At 44.4% G+C, this 26,850-nt stretch overlaps 1 protein-coding gene and 1 long non-coding RNA gene across 3 annotated transcripts in view; one reads left to right on the top strand and one right to left on the bottom strand.

The window, feature by feature from the left end:
- Positions 1–26,850, bottom strand: part of LOC132432215 (uncharacterized) — a 266,402-nt gene that overhangs the window by 188,313 nt on the left and 51,239 nt on the right. The gene's annotated exons all lie outside the window — the stretch shown is intronic.
- Positions 11,817–26,850, top strand: part of ENTPD3 (ectonucleoside triphosphate diphosphohydrolase 3) — a 34,708-nt gene continuing 19,674 nt past the window's right edge. Inside the window, exons 1-4 of the mRNA XM_060022303.1 lie at positions 11,817–11,832; positions 12,640–12,691; positions 16,047–16,174; positions 24,010–24,127. Of these exons, the coding sequence (XP_059878286.1) occupies positions 12,652–12,691; positions 16,047–16,174; positions 24,010–24,127 (286 nt within the window). The 5' untranslated portion in view covers positions 11,817–11,832; positions 12,640–12,651. The remainder of the gene's footprint in view (positions 11,833–12,639; positions 12,692–16,046; positions 16,175–24,009; positions 24,128–26,850) is intronic.

Raw genomic sequence — 26,850 nt, 5'->3', positions numbered from 1 at the left:
AACTAGAATAAAACTACAATAGAAGTCTGGTGATGTGGGCACCAGCTAAAGAAAATAGAGATTTTTAATAATCTCTTGGGGATGGAGGTCGTGGTGGGGTGGACATGGGGTGGGAGAGGTTGATTTATCCTAATGGGAGATGGTGGAATCTGAAATCTCAGACTCCACAGCTATTGGGGATGGGGGGAGGGAAGTATAATGGCAGATGAGGAATCTTCATGCTATTCCTTTGAAATCTCACTTGTCTCTCTTGAGAGTGTCTTTTTTCTATCTTTCCCTTTCTTTCTCTTTGGGTCTCTACCCACCACCCTTGTCCTTCTCTGTTTATTTCTGTCTTAACCCTATCCTTCCCCCTTCAGATTTGCTTCTCTTCCTATTGACCTCCCACACCACCCCCGCCCTTGTTTCATCCCAGCAACTGAATTAGTAACAATACTGAATGAATGATTATGTTCTACTGTTAATTGCATGTGCTAGTGTTTCAGGTTTTCAAATCTTACTTCCGAAAATTGTGTGAGATGTACTTTATTTCTCTCTCTTTCAAAAATGTAATTCATTTACCATTTACTTCTGAAAGATTCCTGCTTGCTTTATTCCCTGTGGATCAGAAACTCTTGACAGGTAGAAGAAAGCTTCCCATCCTTGTCTTAAGTATATCAAACGATACGCTTCTCCCTTGGAGATAATTCTTTCCATTCTCATAGAGACCTGTGAACGCAGCAGTTCCTGTGGAGTTCCTCCTAAGTGCATGGCAAGCTTCAGGCCTCTCATCCCTTCTTCCCACATACTTTCCCTTCTTTCTTCCACCTTCTATGGATGTCACTAGAGACTTTTTATTTTATTTCTGGTTTTTGCACTTCCTGATTCTCCCCTCATAGTTTCTGCTGTCCAACCATCACTTCCCAAGGCTCTTACTGCCATGGTCTCCCCACCCCAGCACGGCTACTCAGATAGACCATGCAGTTGGCCTGGAGGGTCAGGGAGGTTTCTGACCCTTGGGGGCAATTCCCTTCCTCTTCACATAGCTGTTCGGTGAGTTGTTCAGTCTGTAAAAAGTCGAGCCCATTCAGTTATGTTTCCAGAACCTCACTATGAAGAGTTACAGAATGTCATTGCCTACAGTTCTTTTACACTTTTAATAATCTATTGCATGGACCCAAGTAGGTTGGAAACTGGTTATATATATATATATAATTTGTTTATTTATTTTTGGTTGCGTTGGGCCTTCGTTGCTGCACAAGGGCTTTCTCTAGTTGCAGCGAGTGGGGGCTACTCTTCGTTGTGGTGCACAGGCTTGTCATTGCGGTGGCTTCTCTTGTTGTGGAGCAGGGGCTCTAGGCACGTGGGCTTCAGTAGTTGTGGCATGCGGGCTAAGCAGTTGTGGCTCGTGGGCTCTAGTGTGCAGGCTCAGAAGTTGTGGCGCACGGGCTTAGTTGCTCCACAGCATGTGGGATCTTCCCAGATCAGGGATCAAACCCATGTCCCCTGCATTGGCAGATGGATTCTTAACCACTACACCACCAGGGAAGTCCTGGTGGCTGGTTTTCCTCTCAGTTCTGCAAATACCAGTGAGGCTCTGGGCCAGTTGCTTAATTTCACTGAGCCCCAGCTGGAAAGATAATTTCTAAGGTCACTTCCCGCTCCAGAATCTATGATTTCATCAAGTCCTTTGGTTAGTTGGCATCACAAAAAAATAAAGAGCATCTTGCCAGTGAGCCCTTGTATGCCTCACTCCTCCTCTGTATAGTTCCTAAACATAGCCCAGCGGTGACACAAGGTAAGCAGTCAAGACAACTTGATGCTTGAATGAATGAATAAATGAACACAAAGAAGATTTTAACAGACTATCTGGAGCCCGTTTTGTCATGGATGTGGCAAATGACACGATGGTCACAGAGTTATAAGGACTCGGCTTCTCACTATTTACAGTAGCCAGGTCAGGGAAGCAACCTAAATGCCCATCGACAGATGAATGGATAAAGAAGATGTGGTACATATATACAATGGAATATCACTCAGCCATAAAAAGGAATGCAATTGGGTCATTTGTAGAGACGTGGATGGACCTAGAGACTGTCATACAGAGTGAAGTAAGTCAGAAAGAGAAAAACAAATATCGTATATTAACGCATATATGTGGAATCTAGAAAAATGGTACAGATGAACCGGTTTGCAAGGCAGAAATAGAGACACAGATGTAGAGAACAAATGTATGGACACCAAGGGAGAAAAGCAGGGGGCCGCGGGGGTGGGGGGTGATGGTGGTGGGATGAATTGGAAGATTGGGGTTGACATATATACACTAATATGTATAAAATAGATAGCTAATAAGAACCTGCTGTATAAAAATTCAAAAAAAATGTATAGCAAAAACAAAACAAAAAAAAAAGGACTGGGCTTCTCTCAGTCCTGTTTACAGGACTATTTACAATTAAACAGGGTGGCCTTTGAGATGTTACTCTTTCCCACTCCATCTCTCCCTCAGCCTCCTCCACCTGTTGGACATCATGCTTAGGAATGAATCCTTAGAGCCCTGGGGAAAGTGTTTAACAAGACTGGATGAAACACCTTGTACTTAATAACAAGTTAGGCTGCCCCCAAATTGCAACTTGCCTTTACCAATATTTGTAATTGACTTTTAGGTAAACCTGCAGCTAAACTTACCATTAGCTCTGGGAGAGGAATCTGTTATCAAGTGTAAGGACAGAACATTTGGCTTGAAGTCAACATCTTTCCCTTCTAAAATTGGTAAGAGATAAGAAAATTAAAATCTGAGGCCCATGCCTCTAAGAAAGAAAGAGAAGTTGTCATTATTGCAAATTTGTTGATTTTTAATTTAATGACATAATTATTTCTTCAAAAATGTTATTAAAGCCATGGTATGAATTACTATTGATAATGTCAAGGAATTAGGACATTCTATTAATTTTATGCAAAAGTCATTTCACTGCATTAAGATAAAATTTATTTTATTGGACCATGTCCACTACATACCTCAGCAGATTTTCTTTTTGCCCAAACTCCTTTTAAACTAATATTCATTTTAGGGCTTCCCTGGTGGCACAGTGGTTAAGAATCCGTCTGCCAATGCAGGGGACACAGGTTAGATCCCTGGTCTGGGAAGATCCCACATGCCGCGGAGCAACTAAGCCCGTGCACCACAACTACTGAACCTATGCTCTAGAGCCTGCGAGCCACAACTACTGAAGCCCGAGTGCCACAACTACTGAAGCCCGTGTGCCTAGAGCCTGTGCTCCACAACAAGAGAAGCCACCACAATGAGAAGCCTGCGCACCGCAAAGAAGAGTAGCCCCCGCTCGCCGCAACTAGAGAAAGCCTACGTGTAAGACCCAACACAGCCAAAAATACAAATAAGTAAATAAAAATTTTTAAATGTCTAATTAAAAATATATATTCACTTTAATAAAAACAATATAATTAAATTGTATTTGGAACAATGCACAAGGAAAAAACGTTGGAGGCTTTTGCTGAGGGGAGCCAGGTCGGAAAGGACAGGAAAGAAGACAGACTTTTTACTGTACCATTTGAATTTTGAAACATGTGAAAATACTTTTTATTGTAAAAAATTAATAATAGAATAACAGGCACATTAGTTAAAAATAAATAGTGTTAAAAGACAGGTCTCTGCCTCACCTATCTCCACCCCCACCCTTGCCCTGTCCTTCTTCAGAAGCATCTACTTTCAGCTCTTTCAGCTGCTTCTTCTCGTACTTAGTCTCACATTTCTAAGTAGTATGCTCTTATTGCCCCTTTTAGATCTATCCATTTTAGAGCGTGTCCGTTAATTACCAATTACGGTATTTGAGAGTTTCGTGCTCTTATATGTCATGACCACCTGCTTCCTCTTCTTCATCTTAATATGGTTAAATCATAGCTTTTTTGGTTGAACAAACAGCCAATGTAAGTATTATTCACTGGTGAGCCAAGTTGTTCTATGATTTGCTTCCTTCCCTTTACAGTTTTCTATTTTTCCCCAGTTTTTATTTGCTTAATTTTCTACATTTTTTCAAGTGATCCAAAAGATCTGTTACATGTCTAACAATAATTTTTCCAAATGCCCAAACACATCAAATTTCCCCTAGAATTTTTTTTTTTATTCTGCCTATCCTGAAGATTACCAACGCTGGTTATCAGCTGCAGTACCCAAGGTGATTCACTCTCTTCCTAAGAGCCTCCTTTGTTCACACTAACTTTTCACGGAGACTCTGTTACCAACACAATCCTACTTGGAGAAAAGTAAATTAAATTGTTTCCTCAAGAGACACACCCACCTTTCCAGGGGCTGCCAAAACACCCTGAATGTTTTCCCCTTGAACTCCCTCTCCTGCTTCACAAGATACGTGGGGCTCAAGGTGCAAACATGCTTCATTCACAGCAGAACACATTTTGACCTAACCAGCTGGCTTCACCAGAAGATTAGTATTTGTTTTGGTGCCTAGTATCATAGTGGATGCAAAGTATCAGACATTCCCTGATGGCAAAGACTTTGCAGTCAGGCTCATTAGCACAGCTGTGAAACAGAAATAACAGTTCCTAAGTGCTACAAAACTGTTTTTTCCCCTTTCCATCTCTGATTGATATTTCGTTTACAACTAAAACATAGGGAATCTTTGTCAAATTCTCTTTTTGTTCTTTTCTTCTCTTTACTCTCTTACCCTGTATGACAGATACAATGTTAACATCTTACTGCATGATCCAAGTATTTTCATAAGTTTTTGAAACTCATTTTGCCTCCAAAGTTTACTCTCTGCTTGACCTTTAACAATTTAGTTAATCATGTTGCACTTACTTCAGTTTCTTCATATGTAATTGGGAAATAATAATAAAACTTATAAATTTGTTGGGAACATTAAACAAGAAAGGTCAATGTGAAGAATTTAGCTTACTTCCTGACACTTTGTAAATAGCCAATAAATATTAGCTATTGTTTGTATATTGGAATTATTTTTTGCCATCATCACCATTTTACTTGGTCACAGAAGGGAATCTTAATGCATAATTTCACCATCTTCTAGTATTCAGTGTTATTATTAAGAGGTCTGATACCAATCTGATTTCTATTCCTTTGTAAGTGAACTGTTTGTTCTCTTTCTCCTTCTCTCTCTCCATCTCTCTCTCCAATCTTCTCTCCATCATCAATGTTTTGAAAACAACATGTCTTCTTTGCCTTTTTTTTCATCCATTGTACTCGGCACTCAATTTAGCACTTTCAATCTGGACATTATCTTTTTCCAATTCTGGGGTGTTTTTCTTGTATTACTTCTTTGATAATCTCTCCCCCTCCATTTTCTCTGCTGTATTTCTGGAACTTGTTATTGGATGCTGTACTTCCAGAATTGATCCTCTTTTTCTTATAATTTCTCTTTCCTTATCTTTATCTTTTTATAATAGATCCTAACGTATTTCTTCATACTTATTTTCCAAACAGTCAACTGGACTCTTCCCTTCATCTGTCATGTTTTAAATGCCCAACAGAAGTTTTCATGTACTCTAAATAGTTCCCCTTCCATCGTGTTTCCTTCTTGCTTAATGGATACGGTATCTTCAAGTCTCTCTGAGAAGTTTAGTGATTCTGGGGTTTCTTTTTTATATTTTCTTCTGCTACTTGCATTGTCTTATTTGTTCTATGAGTTCCTTTTTTCTGTTCAGTTTTTGTTTTTGCTGTTGTTTTTGTTTTCTCTCTATACATAATGCATGTTGGTGGCTTTGCCCTGTCTTGGCTATTGGTTCATATTTAAGATTTAACATTCAGCCTGATGAGCTCTTCAGTCACCACCAGGCACCAAATTAATCATATAAGCCATACTCCTAGAATCCAGACTGTTTCTAGGAGAACCTCAAAACACCCATCTATAACCTCCTGTGATGAAGCCGTAAAAGGCTCTGGTCATAAGAAATGGAATGAATCAGCCTGAACCTTTTTAGATGGCTCCTTCAGACAAAGTTCTTTCTACAAAGAACTTTGTATTTTTCAGAACAATATTCCCATTTTTTATAAGAAACAATTTTTCAGAACAATATTCCCATTTTTTATAAGAAACAATTAAAATGCAGTTGTCATTGGAGAGAGGCTTACTTTCCATCATATATCCTTTTGCGAGACTTCTGTGTGAGCAACAAGGGTGTCTATTTATTTAAACTGGCTGACGGAGACCCCACCACTGAGCAAGAGCTGAGGGTCTTGGTGCTGTGGGGCTGAACAAGCTGGTATGTCCAGGTAGCAGAACGTAGAAATAGCTCAGCTGAGCAGCATCAGGGGCAGGATGAGCAGGAGAGGCCAGCCCCACAGGGCACAGACCCAGTGCATGTCACAGCATAGAACTTCCTCCTTGGGGCTCCCTGGGCCAGGATGAACCACATCTGGGTGCAGTGACCACTCCCTTGGCTGCAGTTGGCTCATGCTGTAGGAGCAACCCTTGATTTCATTGCAGAGTGGCCGGTGTGGGAAGTAGAAATTGAAGGGGTAGCAGGAAGCCCCACTGGACACTGGTTACGTTGTGCAACACACTTCTAGGTAAAGTAGGTGCAGCAGTTTTCACACGAGGACTGACAGTCATCTTTGCAGAGAGGCAGGTCCAGATCTGCTCTCTGTGCCCAGTGTGGTCCAGCTGCTGGAGCCAGGGCCCCAGGTTGAGGAAGCATTCATAGAGGCAGGTGTCCTGGATGAAGGGGTGTTTGCCATCTCTCCATAGTGGTTCCAGTGAGTCTGCTGAGGCAGGACATGTCTTTGTGGGCTTCCTGGAGCAGCCAGCATTTGCCTTCCAGGAACTGCACTGTTCGTGCAGCTTGTCCTTGGAGCCTGGACTTCCCTTCTGGTGCTTTGGCGTCCATAGGAAACCAAGCAGGACCCTGCAGGGCCTTCCTAGGGACATACCCCCGCACTGTGTCCCTCACCTCTTACTAAGGATTTGAGTCTGTATCCACTGAGAAATGGATGGCACAGAAGTGTCTATTAAGGATGGGGTTGACATAGCGAGATCTGTGTTTTGAAAAGAGGAGGCTGGTAGCAATGGGAAAATGGATCATAAAGGGAGAAGTCGAGACCATTGTCCAAATCCAGGAGAGAGAGAATGGTAGCTTAGACCAGTGGTTCTCAAACTGGGAAATCTCACCCCTCAGAAGACACTTGGCAATGTCTGCAGACATTTTTGGTTGGTCCACTGTGTGTGGAGGGATGTTACTGGCATTTTGTGACTGACCATCAAGGATGCTCCTTAATCATGATACACGGGATTGCCCCCAGAGCAAAGGATTATCTGGCCTGAAATACAACTAGGGCCTAGACCGAGAAACCCTTGCTCAGACTGTGGTGGTGGTGGAGATGGAGTACATATTGGAGAGATAATTAAGAGGTTAAAATCAGCAGTAATTATTGACTGATTATGAGGAAGGAGGGAAAGATTACCAAAGATAACCCTCAGGTTTCTGGCTTGCCCACCTGGATGAGTGGGGGTGCCATCCACTGAAATTAAAAATGTTTGAGGAGGTGATGGTCCGGTGGGGGAGGATAAGGAGCTCAGCTTGAAGCCTAGTAAACTTAGATTTCTAAACCTAGAAACTTAGATGCTTCTAAGACATCCGAAGAAGTCAAACAGGCAAGTCTCTAAGTCTACAGCTCAAGGGGGCAAGCCTGAGCAGGAGACATGCATTGGAGAGGCTTCTGTGAATAGAACAGAAGCTGTGGGCATGGATGAGATTACCTAGGAAGAGAGTACAGAGTGAGGAGTAAAGAGGGCCCGAGACTACATCTTGAGAAACTCCTGGCAGAGGAGCACAAACCAGCAAAAAGCATCTAGCGAGGTGGGGAGAAAACCAGGGCATGTCACATCCCATAAGCTTCAAAAGAGCCTGTTTCCCCCACACCTTCTCCAGCATGGAGCATCATAGATCCTTTGTGGTGGTGGTTGTTATATTCACTAGTTTGTTGTATCTTTTAGATTCCACAAAGAAGTGATATCATACAGTATTTGCCTTTTTCTGTCTGACTTATTTCACTTAGCACAATGTCCTCCAAGTTCATCCATGTTGCTGCAAATGGCAAAATTATTTTTTATATATATATATATAGACATATACACAAACACACACACACACACGTATCACAGTTTCTTTATCCATTCATCTGTTGGTGGACACTTAGGTTGCTTCCATATCTTGGCTATTATAAATAGTGCTGCTATGGGCTTCCCTGGTGGCGCAGTGGTTGAGAGTCCACCTGCCGATGCAGGGGACACGGGTTCGTGCCCCGGTCCGTGAAGATCCCACATGCCGTGGAACAGCTGGGCCCGTGAGCCATGGCCGCTGAGCCTGTGCGTCTGGAGCCTGTGCTCCGCAACGATAGAGGCCACAACAGTGAGAGGCCCGCGTACCGCAAAAAAAAAAAAAATAGTGCTGCTATGAACATCGGGGTGCATGTATATTTTCCAATGTGTTTTTATTTTTTTCAGGTATATACCCAGGGGTAGAATTTCTGGGTCATATGGTAGTTCCATTTTTAGTTTTTTAAGGAACCTCCATACTGTTTTCCATAGTGGCTGCACCAATTTTCATTCCCACCAACAGTGTAGGAGGGTTCCCCTTTCTCCACATCCTCGCCAACATTTGTTATTTGTGTTCTTTTTGATGATAGCCATTCACAGATATTTTTAAGCTTTGCTAAACTGATCAGTTAAAAAAAAACCTAATTTATTTAGTTATTTATTTTTAATTATTTATTTATTTATTTATTTTGGTTGCACTGGGTCTTAGTTTCAGCATGCGGGATTTTTAGTTGCAGTGTGTGGACTTCTTAGCTGCGGCATGCATGTGGGATCTAGTTCCCTGACCAGGGATCAAACCCAGGCCCCCTGCATCGGGAGTGCAGAGTCTTTCCCACTGGACTACCAGGGAAGTCCCCCAAAAAATCTTATTTAAAGATATTAAAGTTTTAATTGGCAACTTTTGGGTAAGTAATGAGATTAAACATCTTTGCCATGTTTATAGGCCATTTATTCTTTTTAAATTGGCCAGTGCTTGTCATTTGTCCACTTTTCTACTTTAGATATTCATATATTTCCATAGATTTGTAGGACTTCATTATATATCATGATTTTTTACTCTTTGCTATCACATTCTTAAATATTTCCCCACAGTTGATCCCTTTTTTTAGGGGTGGTGTCTTTTTCAAGGCAGTTGTTTTACATTTTTATGGATGCAAGTTTGTTTACTTTATCTCCTTGCTTTAATCTAATGCTAGAAGAGGCTGTTTCTTCCCAAGGATCATAAAAATATCCTCCTCTATTTTCTTAGTATATTAAATCCTTTTTTCTATTCAAAATTTTAATCTACATAAAATCTATTTTTATGTCTGATGAGTGACTGGGATTTGTTCAAAAATATGAAAAGTAGAGGTTTCAAAACTAATTATTGGATAATATGTTCTTTCAATTTCCTCTTTTTTTTTTTGGCAGTACACGGGCCTCTCACTGTTGTGGCCTCTCCTGTTGCGGAGCACCGGCTCTGGACGCTCAGGCTCAGCGGCCATGGCTCACGGGCTTAGCCGCTCCGCGGCATGTGGGATCTTCCCAGACGGGGGCACGAACCCGTGTCCCCTGCATCGGCAGGCGGACTCTCAACCACTGCGCCACCAGGGAAGCCCTCAATTTCCTCTTGATGCTATACTAGATCCCATACCCATTAACTAGTCTGATACTGAACTATCTCTTATGTTCTTTAGCTCTCTTGGTATATTCCTGTGCCCAAACCAGGCTGTTTTAATTACTATAGCTTTATAGTATGGTTTGATGCCTGGTAAGGCAAATCTGTATTATTTTAAAATCAGGAAAAACCATAAACATTTGCGTATGTATGTATACGTATGTATCTGTGTTTGTTCCTGCATGTGGAGGGTTGATGGGGAAGTGTGTGTGTGTGTGTGTGTGTGTGTGTGTGTGTTCTTACACATGGAAGGTTGAGGGAGAAGTGCCTTTGAATGACTAGGACTAGTTGGGGAGCCGCAAAGAAGTGTGAGACAATGTCTGGAACAGAGAGTTTCAGAGAAGTTTGGAAAAATAAAAGTAGATTTGGGGTCTCAAAGGAGGTGGGTGCTCACAATTCCAGGGCCTGTAGATTGAGGAGAGCATTCAAAGTATGAACTGTACCAACTGAATTTCAAGGCCCTTTAGGCCTAGGAAACTCTTCTCAGCTCCTGGGAAACCAGTAGGGATGTTAAGGTCAACCATTCATCCCTTAGAGCCAGTGTTACTGACCCCAGGCCTAGGTGCAGCGTCAGCAGTTATTTGTGGGTTTATGGTCCCCTGGGTGCAGAGAGTCCCTCATCTTTCAATCCTATGCCTTGTGTTTCACTGACACACAGCTTTCAATGAAAAGAAGTCTTACAATTTAGCAAGTACATACTGAATGCCCCACTGTAGACTCTGTACAAATTTCCTGCAAGGGTCCATGTCCATCAGATTTGGGGTAAGTGACTGGTGCTCTTGCATGCCTGTGTGTGTGAGTATGTGCACGCACATACACACACCCAGACCTCTCTGGTCTCAGAGGTCTCAAAACAGGGGCATTGTTCTCTGAAGGCCCTCTTGCCTCATGAAGGGTTTGGCCCTACCTGCACAGGACAGAAAACTAGTGGTGCACAGGGCCTGGCTCCCAAGGACATAGTTGGGGCCTCAGCAATTCCTTCCAGATAGTCAGGAACCACAAAGAGGGATGATCCAACAGAAGCCTGCTTATGGGACTTCCCTGGTGGTCCAGCAGTTAAGACTCCATGCTCCCAATGCAGGGGGCCTGGGTTTGATCCCTGATCAGGGAACTAGATCCCACATGCCACAACTAAGATCCCGCATGCCGCAACTAAAGATCCTGCATGCTGCAACTAAAAAGATCCCGCAGGTCACAAAGAAGATCCTGCATGCCCCAACTAAGACCCAGCGCAGCTAAATAAATAAATAAATGTTTAAAAAAAAAAAAAAAGCCTGCTTATGCCTCTAGCTGGGATCATTCCAAGAGTCCTTGGGGGTCACTCAGAGGGGCCAGAAGGCTACCTGCTGCTGCATTAAAAACAGACTCCTGGGGCATTTGAATGGCTGCATTTTTGTCATCTTTCCTATTTGGCCTCTTCCAGGCAGTGCTTGCCCTGAATTTTGGCCTAATGACACATATATAAAATGCAGTGGGGGAGACCACTGCTCAGTAACCAGTGGGAATGTCCCTGGGCATAGCCAAGGTGGTTCTGCTAAACTATTTGAGAGGGAACGTCTCTGTATTACTTTGCTCTCCTGGTCCAAGTGACCTAGGGACAAGTCTGCTTACCTGCCTCACCCCCAACATTACAGGTATTTACTGGTCTCAACTTCACAGAAAGGTGGGGCACAGGGCCCACCTGTGCATACCGACGGAGTGCCCAGTCTCTGCCCTGCCCTTCCCCCACTTCCCCTCCACTTAGGCTTGGGGTAACAGTGGTGGAAACTAAAAGACAGATCAAAAGGCTCTTGGCCTCTACATCGAAGAAGGCGGCAGGCAGAAGACATCGCCCCCTCCCCACCTTCCCCAGGTAGGCTCGGGCGGGATCGCGGGTGGAGAGCCAAGGTCTCGCAGCGCCTCCCGCCCCTCCCCACCCCCACTTCGGGTGGTGATGAACTAGAAGAGGTCAGGTGAAGAGGTGCTTCGCCTGGACCGGCGCAGGGGTCGGGCCCCGGACGCGGCAGCCCCGCCCCCGTCCCGCCTCGCCCCGCCTCCACAGGAGCCTCCTGCGCTCTGGCCGCCAGCTGGCACTGCGGCAGCGCCAGTCGCCTTCCTCGGGTCGTCTGTGCACAGGTAAGGACAGAGGTCCCCATGTCCGAGCCGCCGCGGAAGGAACGGGAAGCTTCGTGAGGCTGAGATCTGGGAGGGAAGGAAACGGAATCGGATTCCGCAGGGGGCTGGAGGGAGGGACCGAAGGACGCGAGCCCCACATCCTCGGGCGGTGGGGAGGTGGTCCTCGCCGTGCCGGGAGAGGTGGACACGTCTTTACCAAGCGCTTCCTCGGGTCCGGAGATGGGCTGGGCGTTTGGATGCCTTGGCTGTGTGGAGACGCAGCCCAGCGTGAGGCCTCCAATATCCTGGGGCGCTGGATGCCGGGGGCCCCGACATCCTCTTGCAATGGTCGCCAGCCAGCAGCCACAGATAACCGTCCTGGATCTTGAAAGGGCGACCTCGGGCTCGCGGGCCGCGAACACACACACACAAGCCTCCCTTGCTGGTGTGCTTTGAAGAACAGCCCTTCCTCAGACTATGAATGTTCATAATAGGTGGAGGATTTGTTCTGCCCCGGGAGGTGTGTACAGGTGGGAAAATCTGCAGGAGAAGCTTGACTTCTTAGAAATCTTTTTGAGTTTAAAATTCAGCAAACCCGTTCTTCTTCCTTTCCTTGCATGGGGGGTGGGTGGGGGGTGGGGGGAGTTGACCTTAGAATGTAAGCCCAGTTTTGGGTCTGTCTTGGAAGTTCTAGGTTCATCTGTCCCCCGGAAGGTTTTCCTTCGGTAGAAGTGAAGTGGCTTGGTATTTTAACACGGTGCAAGTTTTTGGAACTTCGTAAGTCAGGGGCCACGAAAGCTCTGTCATTCTGTGTTCTCTCACCTGCAGCTGGAAGGAGAGATGTTCACGGTACTGACCCGCCAACCTTGTGAGCAAGCAGGTTAGTATCGCTCAGCAGGCAGCAAATGTGATTTTGTCACATCACCCGAGAATCCCAGCTTCAGCCCACAGCTCTTCATCCATGTCCCCAAGCAAATGACGGTTTAACCTCTTTGGTGTGAGACAGTGCTCACCGGGCTTTCACCACCGGCATTCCACAGATAAAAGTAATTCTTTACGTCAAAGCAACACAAAACAAGGACTAACATGCTTGTTTCGCGTAAATGGTTTTTCCGGTTTGCATAATCCATTAATTTGGCCCTTGTCGTTTCCCTTACCCAGCTGTGTGTAAGGTCTGCTTTAGAATATTGTTGATTTTGTGATGAATTGTAAAGCGCTTGGAGCTTGCCTCTCTTTCCATCCAAGTGTTGTTTCTGGCAAGGCGCCTACAGCATCCCCCCTGCCCCCACCCGTCATGGGTCAGCGTTGTTACCGCTGATACTGCAGGCACATGTGTAGAATGCTCACACACACACTCACACACACACACTTCCAAGCTTGCCCTTCCTGCCTGCCTCTGGAGCACATTTTGGAGTTGCTCATGTGGAAACCCAGAAGGGTCTGGCCTCTCCACTTTCGGGAGGCACCTGGTAATTACAGTGTTTGTCCAGCCCTAATGACAGCACAGCTCTAGGCTGCATTCCCTAAATGAACGAGACCTGGTCTAGTCCATTTTGCTTTGTGATAGGCTTTTCTGCTGGGGCAAGGGTTTGCTTAAGGTAATCATAGCTTTTTACCTGAAAACTGCTGAAGCACAGAGGACTTAGGAGGCCAGCCTCCTGGCTGTGGTCGGGAGACTGCTTATATATCACCCCTACTCCCGCCCCATGGACAGATGTTCTTTAGTGGTGCCCCTAAATTGGGTATTCAAAACACTTTGAAATTTTAACACAATATACTGTAAGGTCACACATACAGACTAACTTGTTACATTCCTTCCAAAGGACAAGTTTAACATGGCAGATTAAACCTCTACCTTGTCTTGTTAGGGGAAGAAAAAAAAATCCCTTAAACTATAACTGACACTGGCATATGTATTGTTTAAAAGTTGATGCAAAAATTTGCCTCTGTGGATAAACCGGTTTCTGTCTGGGTCATATCCTTTGACCTGGAATCACAGAAAGGTGATCCAGGACCCCTTTAGGGGTTCTTAAGGTTAACTCCACAGTGGCTGGCCTCCCTCCAGGTGCTATGACAAACGATTCTGCAATGAGTAATTTGGTGTACAAGTCATTTAACACACTCGGGGCTAGTTCTGTGGAATAAATTCCCAAAAGTGGGATTTTGAGGCAGATGGTATACACATTAGCAATTCTGATAAATACTGACAAGTCCCCCTCCAGTTCACTCCCAGTGACAAGGTAGGAGAATTAAGGTGTTACATGACCACCTTTGACATCAGGAAGTGTCTGTGGCAGCATCTATACTGCAGGGGAATCAGATGAGGTGGTAAGAGTTGGCTGTTCTGAGCTATTGAGACCCACTGCATGACTGGCCTCCCCAAGTAGTGAGCATTGTGATGAGATTGGATATTGAGGCTGAATCTAACTCTATATGGTAGTATATACATGCTCTTTCTTTTTTTCTTCCAAGAAAATGTCTCCTAGAAATAATGAAGGAGTAGTAAAGCATAGGTTATGATGATCTAAAAGTATATGTTCTGGAATAGGACAGGATCTACCCCATTGCTATTCAGTTGAACTTTCTGTGATGGTAGAAATGTTCTGTAGCTACACCGCCCAATGTGGTAGCCACTTCAGGTTACTAAACACTTGGAATGTGGCTAGTGAAACTGAGGAACTGAGTTTTTAAATTTTATTTCATTTTAATTAATTTACATTTAAGTACACAATTAGTGAGAGAAATATTTGGATTCTCTGAATTCAGTGATCTTCCTGTTATGCTAGTGTTTATCATATTTCAGCCATTTGAGTGTCACCACTTATATTTATGCTATAATAGTTCTACCAAGACTATTATTTAGTCAATATTTTAATTAAATGTCTTTTTATCTTTTTAAAAAATTAGGTATAATTTATATACAGTGAAATGGATAGATCTTGTGTCCCTAAATTAGGTATTCTTGCCTTCTGAAAGGATTATGTTTTTAGAACAGGGACAATTTATAAGAATCTTTTTTTTTTTAAAGGGAAATTGTACCTAAGGAGCTGGTTTGCTTTGATTTTCAGTTTTTTCCAAAGAACTTTGGAAAATTTGATAAATTTTGAAAAACGCACACACCCATATACCCCACAATCCTATTAAGATGTAAGAGCATTTCCATTACCCCAGAAAGTGCCCACGTGTTCCTTCCCAGTGGATCCTTGCCCCAAACCCCCATGCAATCACTGTTCTGATTTCTGTCACCTGCCTGTTTTAGAACTTAACATAAATGGAATCATTTCAGAAAGTTTCTTTCTTTTCTTTTCTTTTTTTATAAGTATATTTGCTACTTTATGAAATTTTCACTAGCCCACTGATTTTTTTAAGACCCAAGTAAATATTTGCTCATAATCATCTAGTTAAGAAATATTAGTTTAAATTTAATAAGTAGAAATAGCCCATTATGATACATTATATATTACTATATAATGCATATAATTATATATTACCTTTATTCAGAGGCTATATATTTAGTTGAAGACCATATGCTACATTTTTTCTTTTGCTTTTAAATGTATAGATATAGTTTACATAGATAGATATAGTTATGATTAAAATACAAATACCAGAGATTATATGACCACTTTGGGAGGGAACACGTGGATTGGGGTCTAGTTACTCTTTGTTTGTGAAGATGTAGGGGAGACCCTATGCCTTTACTATAGACACAGGAAAAATGACTGAGGTTGAATTCTTACTGGGAACCCACATATCTTAGGAATTCAAACACGTTACTATTTGCTTGACAATAAGTCATCATGTACTGAACTTTATAATCATTGATTACATCTAAAATACAATATGAATTTCTTTTTATTTATCTGAGATTATTTTCAAATGAAATGTTATATCACCTGCTTTAATAGAAAACCCATAGTTTTCAAATCTACATTGAAACAAATGTTATTGTAAATCATCTCAGGGATGACCAGTAATATGCATAACACACTTTGGGAAATACCAGAGAACTAAATCATGCATATCCTCCCTGCAAACACTGGTTTAGTCCACTCTTTGGAGGAAAGATAAATGGGTATTGAGCCCAGTTGCTGTTCTAAAAGTATTGGTCTCACTAAAGCCAGAGGAAGTGACTTATGCATGCGGTTAAGCACCCAGTCCACAGATTCTACAAAGAAGGCCAGGACCTTGTTCCCAATTCCCCCTCATGTGTCTTCTGGGTCTCCCCATTTTAGGCCTCAAGGCCCTCTCCCGAATTTCAGCCATCATCACCTTGGTGGTCTTGCTTTTGAGCATTGTGGTGCTTGTAGCTGTCACACTCATCCAGATTCACCAGAAAGAGGTTCTCCTTCCAGGACTGAAGGTAGGTGTGAAGGGGTTGGCATTGAAGGGAAGAAATGGGCTCTGACATCAATGATTCGAAACTCATGAGTTAGAAGAGAAGAAAATTATTGCCCCTTACCTCTAGCTAGAGCCAGGGAAAGGATGGGTAAGAACCCAGGGAGAAAGACTGGACATGCTGGGTTTGTGATGTTTGAGGTGAAAGATTGATAGTGGTGACACCTTCTCCTAGGACTGTGAGGTCTTGCTTTGACTCCTGACTGTTAGAACCAAAGCTAGACTCTGTAGCCAAGAATTATAGATAGCTACCAAAGATTTACCAGCTTGTCAGTTCCTCCAGATGACACAAACTTGCTCATGAGTGAAGACCAGGAGACCCAGGCTCTTCTTCTGGCCTAGCCTGGGTAAACAAAATCAAGGACCTGAAAGGACTTCTTGAGCTGTGTTGTGCTACCTCTGTTGAGTCTAGAAGTATGCCATGATCCCTCTGACTCTTCCCCCACCAAAATTACTCAGGACCTTATGCTAAGTTCCAGAAGCCTCTCTCAGCTCTTGATAAGTCCATCCCCAAATGGATGTTCTCTGGTAGGCTGAGAATTGTGTGTATCCCTTCTGCCTTGGCTATTAAAGGTGGTAGGAGGTGATCCCATGAGAGACTGTCAAATGAAAGGTGAAGAGAGTCAGTAAGTCCTTCAACCTTTTTGGGTAGAAGTCAGCAAACTTTCTCTGTAAAGGGCCAAACAGTACACATTTTAGGCTTTCAGAGCCGTTTATAGTTTCTGTTGCATATCTTCTTTTGTTTTTGTCTTCTTATGACTCTTTAAAAATATGAAAACCTCTCCTAGTTGGACAAGGGCCATAGGAGCCATGTTATTTGAATCTCATTTAGTATCTATCCTTGACCTTAGAGTCCTTTCTACATCTTCCTGCTGTTAGGGAGTGTTCAATGGCTATATCTGAAATAGAGGTTTTTAAAAGGTAAAAAAGAAACTAATATTGCCTTGGCTGCGTGGGTGAGTTTGCTCTACCATCCTGAGTTCACTTTTCTAAAGGATTAAAGTAAAATCTTTTTATTTATTTATTTTTGTTTTTTTTGCCTTCACCATGCAGCTTGTGGGATCTTAATTCTCTCACCAGGGATCCAACCTGGGGCCCAGGCAGTGAGAGTGCCAAGTCCTAATCACTGGAACACCAGGAAATTTCCTAAAACAATTTTTTTAAGTTTATTTATTGTTTTTGGCCGCATTGGGTCTTCATTGCTGCGTGCAGGCTTTCTCTAGTTGTGGCGAGTGGGGCTACTCTTCATTGCAGTGCCGGGCTTCTCATTGCGGTGGCTTCCCCTGTTGTGGAGCACAGGCTCTAGGCACGTGGGCTTCAGCAGTTGCAACTCTCAGGCTTAGTAGTTGTGGCTCACAGGCTCTAGGGCACAGTCTCAGTAGCTGTGGCACATGGGCTTAGTTGCTCCACGGCATGTGGAATCTTCCTGGACCAGGGATCGAACCCATGTCCCCTGCATTGGCAGGCGGATTCTTAACCACTGTGCCACCAGGGAAGTCCCTAAAATCTTTTTTAGATAATGGAATTTGGTTCTTTTATAGGTATTTTACTTAAGAATCTCAGCCCCCCATGAATAGCATGAATAAAAATGAAAAATAAAAAGCCTTATGCAGCTGTCTAATGGTGAGAGGAAAACAAATTATCTGGTTGTCCAAAGACATTAGCTAAGGCCTAGAGAATCTGTTTTCCCAAGTTCCAGACACTGCCTTCTCCTATAAACTATATAAAATCAGGATTGCAACTAGGGGAAATACCATCCCCTTACACTTTGTAAATTGCTATTCGGTTGAGTGAGCATTTTTCCCTGAATTATCGCACTGAACTCTTCTGCCAACCATGGAAGGTGGACAAGCACTGTCACCACCATTTTGCAAGTGAGGAAACATAGGTTTGACCAGTGGATGGCAGGACCAGAACTGAAACCCAGACCCTCTTGTTACCACGGCTCTCTTCACTTACTTCCCGCTGTTCCTTGATCCTAAGTTCTGAACAGGGAACCCAGGAAGAGATATTGGCCTCTGCTGGGAAAACACGTCCTCCTTTGCACAGGAGGGAAGGAGGGAGGATGGATGCAGAGACAGGAAGGTGCTGAATTGGAGAAGGGACGTGCCTTCCAATTGAGGGGAAGGCTCGTTCCACTCTTAGACCCCAGTAACCATTCTTAGACCCCAGTACCACCCTTAGATCCCATAAGTCAAACAAACCAGCTCTAGCTGCGTTCCAGGTATATCTCTCCGTGGGACAAGGGAATGTGCCCACCAAGAGTTATGCTTCCCTTCTAGAACATGTTGTGGTGCCTGAGACCCCAGAATCCAGGGTCTGTGTGGGCCTCCTGCTGAGGGCAGACCTCACCACTGGTCTGAGGGGTGGTAAAGGGGCAGCTGCTTGCAGGGAGAGTAGACAGAGCATGGGTGTGGGGTCTGAGCTAGCCCACCCTCTACAGTCAACATACAGGTGCATGAGGCTGTTTACTCTATGGATTTGCCTGGGGATGGGAAGAGGACAGGTGGGGGTGGGGCAGAGCAGAAGTCTTCATTTATAAAATTTTCCCTCAGGCCCTTTAAAAGTGAGGGATGAGGGGGCTTCCCTGGTGGCGCAGTGGTTGAGAGTCCGCCTGCTGATGCAGGGGACACGGGTTCGTGACCCAGTCCGGGAGGATCCCACATGCCGCGGGGTGGCTGGGCTCGTGAGCCAGGGCTGCTGAGCCTGCGCGTCCCGAGCCTGTACTCCACAACGGGAGAGGCCACAGCAGGGGAAAAAAAAAAAAAAGTGAGGGATGAGCTGGTTAAGGCAGTTGTTTTGGGAGATGAGAGGTAAATTCAAACTGGAGGGATATGGAGGAATTAGAAGACTTGAAGAGTAAACTGAATACAGAAAAGTAGGTCCCTGAGCAGTATGGAGGACAATGTTGAAGGAGGAGACCACACATGCTTAGTTCTGTGTCAGAGGGGTTCCCCTAGTCAAAGATGCCCATGCAAGATGGTCATCTGGGGGTGACCCCAGGAAGAACTGTGGGGGGATGGGAAGTGAGACAGAAGGGAAGGCAGCCAATGGAGGGGCTATTACCCAGCAGGTTACCACTGTGGGCAGCTGGAGCTGTTCTGCTAGGGATTTCTGGGAGCCAGTGCAGAACTCTCACCTCAGGGGTGTCCTCTGCCATGGGCATATAGAACATCTGCCTCACAGTCATCCTACTCAATGGCGTATTTACACACCAGCTTCCATTAGTCATTGGTTGAGGGCTGCTCCCTGGGGAACATTAGCTCTCTAGTATTTCTGGCATATTGTGGGCTCGGGTAGGTTCAGCCAATGGAGACAGCCTTCAGGCAGGTAGAAAGTGCATGGTTGGACATCACAGTGGTAAGGTCTGAGGGCTTGTGGGCAGGGAACCCTCAGTGACCGTTCCCTGTAGATAATTATTATTCCCATTTTGAAGATGAGAAAACAGGAACAGAAAGGGCAAATAGCTTCCCACAGTTACACAGATTGGAAATAGCAGACTTGGCACAGAAGGAAGAAAAGAGAGCAGAGAACATTGGCCTTAGGCAAGGGTTTGGAAGGGCCAGCAGACATACCCTCACGAATTAGCAGACGGTTCAGAGAGGGGGTTTTTAATCTCTTCAGAATCTCGCTGTCAGGCCCCAGTTGTAGGGGACAGGAAGTTGTATAACACAGGAATATTGGCTCAGAAGGCCCATTCTGCTTCACTGAGTGGGTTAGTTATAAGAAAAGACAGATGTCCTGGGCCGGTTGAAGCAGGAGCAGAATGACAGCTTGGAAGGGGGCATTCCACATGCAGCTTTTCTCAGGCTGTCCAGAGACCCTTCCTTTTGTTTTGCAGTGTGTGCTAGGGGCAGGAAGGGCAGTGTGGAGGTGGAGACCAGTGAATATAAAGGCTTTTTCATTGTTTATGTTTTCATACCTTGAGCCTTGTTTTGCCTTTTTGTGTGCTGCTGACAGTTGGTTTTGAGGAGCCAGCTCCACAGTGGCCTATCTGAGGGGCCCTGGAATGTTCCTCAAGACCCACGTGAAAAGTCATGATATCTGGCTATTAAATCCAACGTTGGCCTACCTAACCTTGGTTCATCTGAGTGTAAAAGCGGAACTATTAAAACTTAGCCAATGGTGGAAATATCCCCAGTCCCTTTTTCACTGTCACTGGTCTGACCTGCTCTATCAGCTTGAAGAGTAAACATGATGACGTTGCCTTTATGTTTCACTCATTACCCCCCACCTCAACCCCGCTGCTTTATTATCACTAAGTCCAATATCTTCCTCTTGAGGTTTCGCCCTCCTAACTGCATCACAGTTGTTTAGAAGCCCTGGAGCTTCTCAGACCCATCTGATCAATACCCCACTGCCACTGCCGCTCGCAGCCACATGGTGCCACTGTCGAAGAGGGGCCTGCAGGGTCCCAGGTTTCAGGGACACTGCTTTTCTGCCAGTCAGAGCCCCACCTTGGGTCACATGACTCTCCAAAGCACAACAACTGGGCCAGGCTGTGTTAAAACCATTTCCTTCTAACCCTCATCCATTCTCAGTCATCAGCCTGGATATCTGGTGCCCTGTGGCCCACCTTGGTTTACCTCTTGGAGTACAAGAGTTGCGTAATTTGTTTTTTCCTTTCCAGAAGGCCCTGGCTCCTTATTCAAATTGGTGATTCTCCTCTCCAGCCAGATCTGCACACCACTTAACCAAGAGTTTGCTTCTGAGGGTCTTTTGTCTGAACAAAGAAAGTCTGCCGTACCATATCAGGCACCTTCTTATTAATCAGTCACCCTGTTAAGACTTGTTTTCCTTGGAACTCAGTGAAAGCACAGGGGCAATGAGTACAGGTTTAAGAGTCAGTTAGACCCCGGCTTGATCCCAAGTCTGTGACCTTGGCTAATTATTTAACCCCTGTGAGCCTCAGTTTCCCTATCTGTCAAGTGGGGATGATGATAACACCTGCCTTATAAATGCAAAACTAAAGCCCTTTGTGCAGTGCCTGGCATATTATAAGTGTTCGCCAAATGTTTATTACTACCATTATTCTCATTATTATAGTAAGAGTAATAATGATGATGATGATAATAAAAATAATAATAAACACATCTAAGAAAGATGATCTTATGACCTTTGCTTTTGCTTTTGTTAGAAGCTCACAAAGTTCTTGAGTTTTGGATAATGGGGTTCATATGTTTCCTTTTGGTTCACCCACCGACTGTATCTTCAGTTCCACATTCAGACCATGTTTGTTTGTTTGTTTTTCTGACACTGCATTAAACAGAAGGTGACTTAACGCTTTTCATCCAAACATCACCCACCTAGCTGAACTGAATGAAATTCATTCTCCCCTTCCCCCTCCCTCCATGGAACCGCAGTGAGTTGCACTGATCTAGGCAAATGAGCTCTGAAAACTGATTAAAGACCAATCTTTTCACTTTTGAAAATGCCAGTGAACGATGGTGGGGTGGGGGTGGATCGTCTTAGTGCAAAGTAGCACTGGGCCTCAAGGCTGTCCCTGTCACCACATCAGCAGGCGCCCAAGGGGCCGCCATTTCTCCTGCAAATCTCAGAGCAAAGTCTCTGGCTGCTGCCCATTCTGGTGAAAACTGAATCCCATTTTCCCGGACTTACAAATGAGGATGGACATTCTTCATTCTTTCAGATCTTGGCCCAGCAGCCTCGAGCATTCTTCATGAAGGGTTGGGATAAAGAAGATTTGGGGACAGACAGGCACCCTCTGGAGTAGCTGCCCTCTTATGCTCTCTCTCCTCTTATCAGTGCCAGGCATGGAGGGGCTGGTGAGCAGGTCAGCAGCAGAGGGAAGGAAAGAAAGCAGACTGATACAGAGGCTCAGACCTCTGGAGTGCCTGGTTTCCTTCAGTTTCAACCTGTGCTTTAATCTCACGGGGAGCCTCTGCCTGGAATAGATTGTGAACAATGCCTCCTCTGTTTGCCATGGGGGGTGTCATGTCAGGATCCCAGGCAACACACATCAGATTGAAGAGCTGAGGTGAAGAGGCTATTCAAGTTCAAATACCAATGTACACAGGATGTTCTATCTTAATAGAATGGAGAAGCTGGAGTAACATTTTTTTATTTGCTCCTATTTCAAATGAAGCAAGCATTCGTGATAGAAAGTTTAGAATCAGGGGATTGGTTAAATCAACTACTGTACATCTCATAGTGAATGGGATGAATGGCTTAAAAATCATGTCAGTACTTTTACTGGTAGGGAAAGATGTTCATGATATACTTTTATTTATTTATTTACTTATTTATTTATTGGCCGCGCTGCACGGCATGCGGGATCTTAGTTCCCCGACCAGGGATCGAACCCGTGCCCCCTGCAGTGGAAACGCGGAGCCTTAACCACTGGACCACCAGGGAAGTCCCCCATGATATACTTTTTAAGTAAGAAAAGAGCATTGGAGAAGATTATGTGTACTGTAATCCTGTGTTGATTTAAAAACATATGTCTAAACACATATGTGTATATGTAGTTGTATGCACAGAAGACCGTTGGAAAAGATATATAACAAGGTGTTAAAACAGTAGTTGGATTTGAGGGGTGTTATTCACTTTTTTCCTCTTTTTCTTGCTTTGCAATTTTATTTATTTTGCTTCACTCATTTTTCTATATAGCCTGTATTTATTGAGCAGCCACTAAGCATCAGGCAAATGGTCTCCTATTTACTTCTGAAAGGAAGTTGCCTGAAGACGAGGGAACCCAGAGAGGTTAGGTCTCTTATGCAATATCAGAAAAGTAGGAATCCATCTGATGTGACCTGCCTCCAGAACCCAACGTCATCTTCCCCTCTGGGACAGGCTAGGCTAACTCAATGGTGGGGGAATTGGGGAAAAGATGCCACCCAGAAGCTTCTGATGCCCTGGGCTGATTCCAAGCCCAACCAGATAGTGACCTAGGTCAGCGTAACTCATTCCAATGCCCCTAGGCTGCTAATGAATGCTCCTTCCTAGGCAGGCCTGGTCCAGGGCCTGGGCTGGGCCACACCTTCAACTGAAGCTCCCTGGTACCTGCCTCAAGCTGCGTGAGATGGCTGGCAATACCCTCCTGTCCATTTGTTCACACACGTCACCTAAGTGGGATAATATGTCAACATTCGTTTGTATTTTAGTTTTTTCCTCCTTAAGCAGGAATACTTTCATTCTGAAGGCCAATGCAGATATCAGTGTGTCACTCCCCTGTGAGAACTTCCTACCTATGGTTTCCTTTTGGTTGTTTATCCCAGGCTGATAGGCCTGGAAGTTTGGAGAATAGAGGGCAGCAGGTGACTGACTATTCATTGTACTCCTGAGACCAAGGTGGCTTCTGACCGTGCGCCCCCCTCCCCGACCCCCGCAGAGTCTGGATGAGGAGGAATCAGGAGACTGTCTGTGCATGCAAGATCTTTGGGGTACTCATCTTCAACCTTGGCTGCATACTGGAATCACCAAAGGAGCTTTAAAAACTGTTGGTGCCTGGGTCCACTGACAGAGATTCTGATTTAATGGGTCTCAGCTGCAGCCTTGGCATTGGGAGTTTCAAAAGCTCCCCAAGTGATTCTAATGTGAGGCCAAGGCTGAGAACTGTGGCCTAGAACACCGGACCCATCTCCCCCCAACCCCTCCATCCAGAGTCCATGGAGACAAAGTTGGTTTAGAGAAAATAGTTTTTTTCTTTTTGGTCAGCTCCCACCTAAATGAAGCAGTGTGGGTTAAGCTCTTGGGAGGACTCAGGGTTCTCGGTGGCCCCCTGGGAAAAGGGGTCCTCAGATGCCTGTCTCTGACTCTCCCTCCCCGCCTTTTATTCAGTATGGAATCGTGCTCGATGCCGGGTCTTCCAGAACCACAGTCTACGTGTATCAATGGCCAGCAGAGAAGGAGAATAATACTGGAGTAGTCAGTCAAACCTTCAAATGTAGCGTGAAAGGTAAGGCCCAAGGGAAGAAAGGGAATGTCCTAATGTCCTTCAGAGGCCTGCAGGAGTCCTGAGATGCTGCCCAGAGGCAAGGACTGAGCACTGGGCTGGGTGTCATGGAAATATGAGACCTTGAGATGGTGCTGCTACTCATCAGTACAGTGACCTCAGGCCAGTCCCTTCCCTTCTCTGGGTTTCAGATTTCTCATCTGTAAAATGGTGGGGGGCGGGTGTCAAGAACTGTGAATGGTGTGAGATTCTACCCTGCCGCACTTTCATGGATGCTGGTGGAAGACCCAAGACTCCTGGGTCAGAAACAAAGGAGAGTTTATTACTCACAGAAACAGCTGTAGCCCGAGTATCAGCATTTTCTTGTGCTGGTTCTGAGCCCCAATTTGCACAAGATGATGTAAAAAGGGCCAGATGGTACCTGCTCACACAGTGGGTTATGTTACAGAAGAGGAACCCTGAGATTAGGGAATCTGAAACATTTATAATGGGTACCTGCCTTTTGCTCTGGAGGGAAACACTATATCTTCTGAGCCTGTTCATTATGCAAATATCCTTGAAAAAATAGTCCAGAACAAAGGCAGTCAGTGCCTCTGCTCATAATGCATAAACATGAGAAACTCAAGGAAAACTGTATTCCAAGAGGAAAATTATATTCCAGTTGGCTGTATATGATGGGGAGGTGGGTAGGAAGAGATAGACAGAGATGGACAATCTGTAAACCAGTAGGCATTTGTGGCTCTGTTCCAGTAAAGCTTTCTTTATGGACCCTGAAAGTTTGAATTTCAAATAATTCTCAAATGCCACAAAATATATTAAAAAAAGATTTTCCCCACCATTTAAAAATAATGTAAGAATATCTTAGCTCACAGGCTGTATAATAGAAGGTGGTGAACTGTATATGGCCAGTGAGCTCCCGACCCTTGACACAGAACAGCATCAACATCTTTAATGACCCTCCACGCACTCCCTGCCTCCTCCACAACATATTCTGAATGTTAGATTGATGGTTTACTTGTTCTTCTTTAGTTTTGTCCTTATGCATTTAGTTTTTCCTGGTTTTGAAAATGGAATCAAGCACATATTTATTTAATTAGAAGCAAACATTTATTCTGTAATTTGCTTTGTTCACTACCACTGGGTTTTTAAGATTCATCTATGCTGCAATGAGTAGCAATATCTGGTTCATTTTTAGCTGTTGATGAATATTTGTGTTTCCCTGGTAACTAATAAGTATCTTTTTATATATTTATGACTCTTTCTATTTCTGTGAAATGCCTGTTCATGTCTTTTGCTCATTTTTCTACCAAATTGCTTGAATTTTTCCTTTTGAGTCCTAGGAATTCTTTATCTATATTCTGAATATGAATGCTTTGCTAGTATTATTATCATATTGTTGCTAATATCCTCTCACAGTTTATGGTTTGTCTTTTTAATTTCTTCATGATATCTTCTGAGAAGTTCTTAATTTTTATGTAGGTACAATTATCAATCTTCTCCCTTTTGGTATGCACTTTGTACGTTTTATTTAAGAAATCCTTCCCTATCCTGAGGTCATAAAGATATTCTTCTATCAAAAGTTTTGGACTTCCCTGGTGGTCCAGTGGTTAAGACTCCACGCTTCCACTGCAGGGAGCACGGGTTCAATCCCTGGTCAGGGAACTAAGATCCTACATGCCGCATGGAGCAGCCAAAAAAAAAAAAAAAGTTTTATAATTTTGCCTTTTACAATTAAGCCTTTAGTCCACATAGTCAAGCCCAGTTAGTGAGTGTGTATGTATGCACCACCCTCTTTAGAGCATTATGATCTTTGACTTGGCCTGGATCTTCCCAACCAGTATGTCCTGAATGGGTTCCAGGGATACCCTCAGCCTATAGGACAAGTTATAGACTCTGAACCAGTCCTCCCAACCCAAGCAACCTTCTTCATTTCCCTCAATGAGCTGCCCAAATAGAATACTTTCTTGCAAGTGATGGCATGGAAAAAGTTGGGAAGCAGAATTAGCCTTTCCCATAGGGAGACCAAGAGTCTTCTCTGTATAACCAGGGTGCATTCTGATCATCTGCCCTTCCATGGAGGGCACCAGGAGCTCGCCTTCCCTGGGACATAGGTGTCACAGTTAAGATGTCCAGACAGAGTCTGGGATGCAAGGGAGTGATTAGCGATCCGCACCCATTGAAGAAAGGCAGAAGAAGGAGGATTGGACAGAAAGAGAAGTCAGATTGCAGCCCAGGCCTGACAGAGCTCCAGCCAATTAGAGATGTCCTGCATTGGGTATGAATGGCCTGAAATGGCTGGGCTGTGGTCCCCCCATCACTGTCAGTCATTGGATGTTGCCATCCTGGGAAGATGTTGAGCAAGGCAGCTCTCTGCAGCTGAGGCAAACCCCAAAGGAGCTAACCGCTGAGACACTAAGCCTTTCTTTGAAGAGGCATCTGCACGGCACCTCTCTGGGCTCCTCGCAACAGGGGACTTCCATGTTTTCTGAGTACTGCTTGCATTGTTACCCACAATTCATAAGCGGCAGCACCGTCGCTCAAACTTCAGCCAGAGATCCCATCTCTGTTCTCCTAACTTCTGAGCCATTTCTTCACCCCCAAGCATGAAAGAGGATGCTTTCTTTAGGAAAGAGAGACCAGTCACTCCAAGTGGAGAGGATAATGTACGACAGTGATTAAGACGTCACCCTATCCCTACTGTGGGAACTCTAGAAAATTATCTAACC

This window comes from Delphinus delphis, chromosome 10 (genome assembly GCF_949987515.2).
Source record: "Delphinus delphis chromosome 10, mDelDel1.2, whole genome shotgun sequence".
Lineage (NCBI taxonomy): Eukaryota > Metazoa > Chordata > Mammalia > Artiodactyla > Delphinidae > Delphinus > Delphinus delphis.
This window is presented reverse-complemented; position numbering and strand designations above follow the sequence as displayed.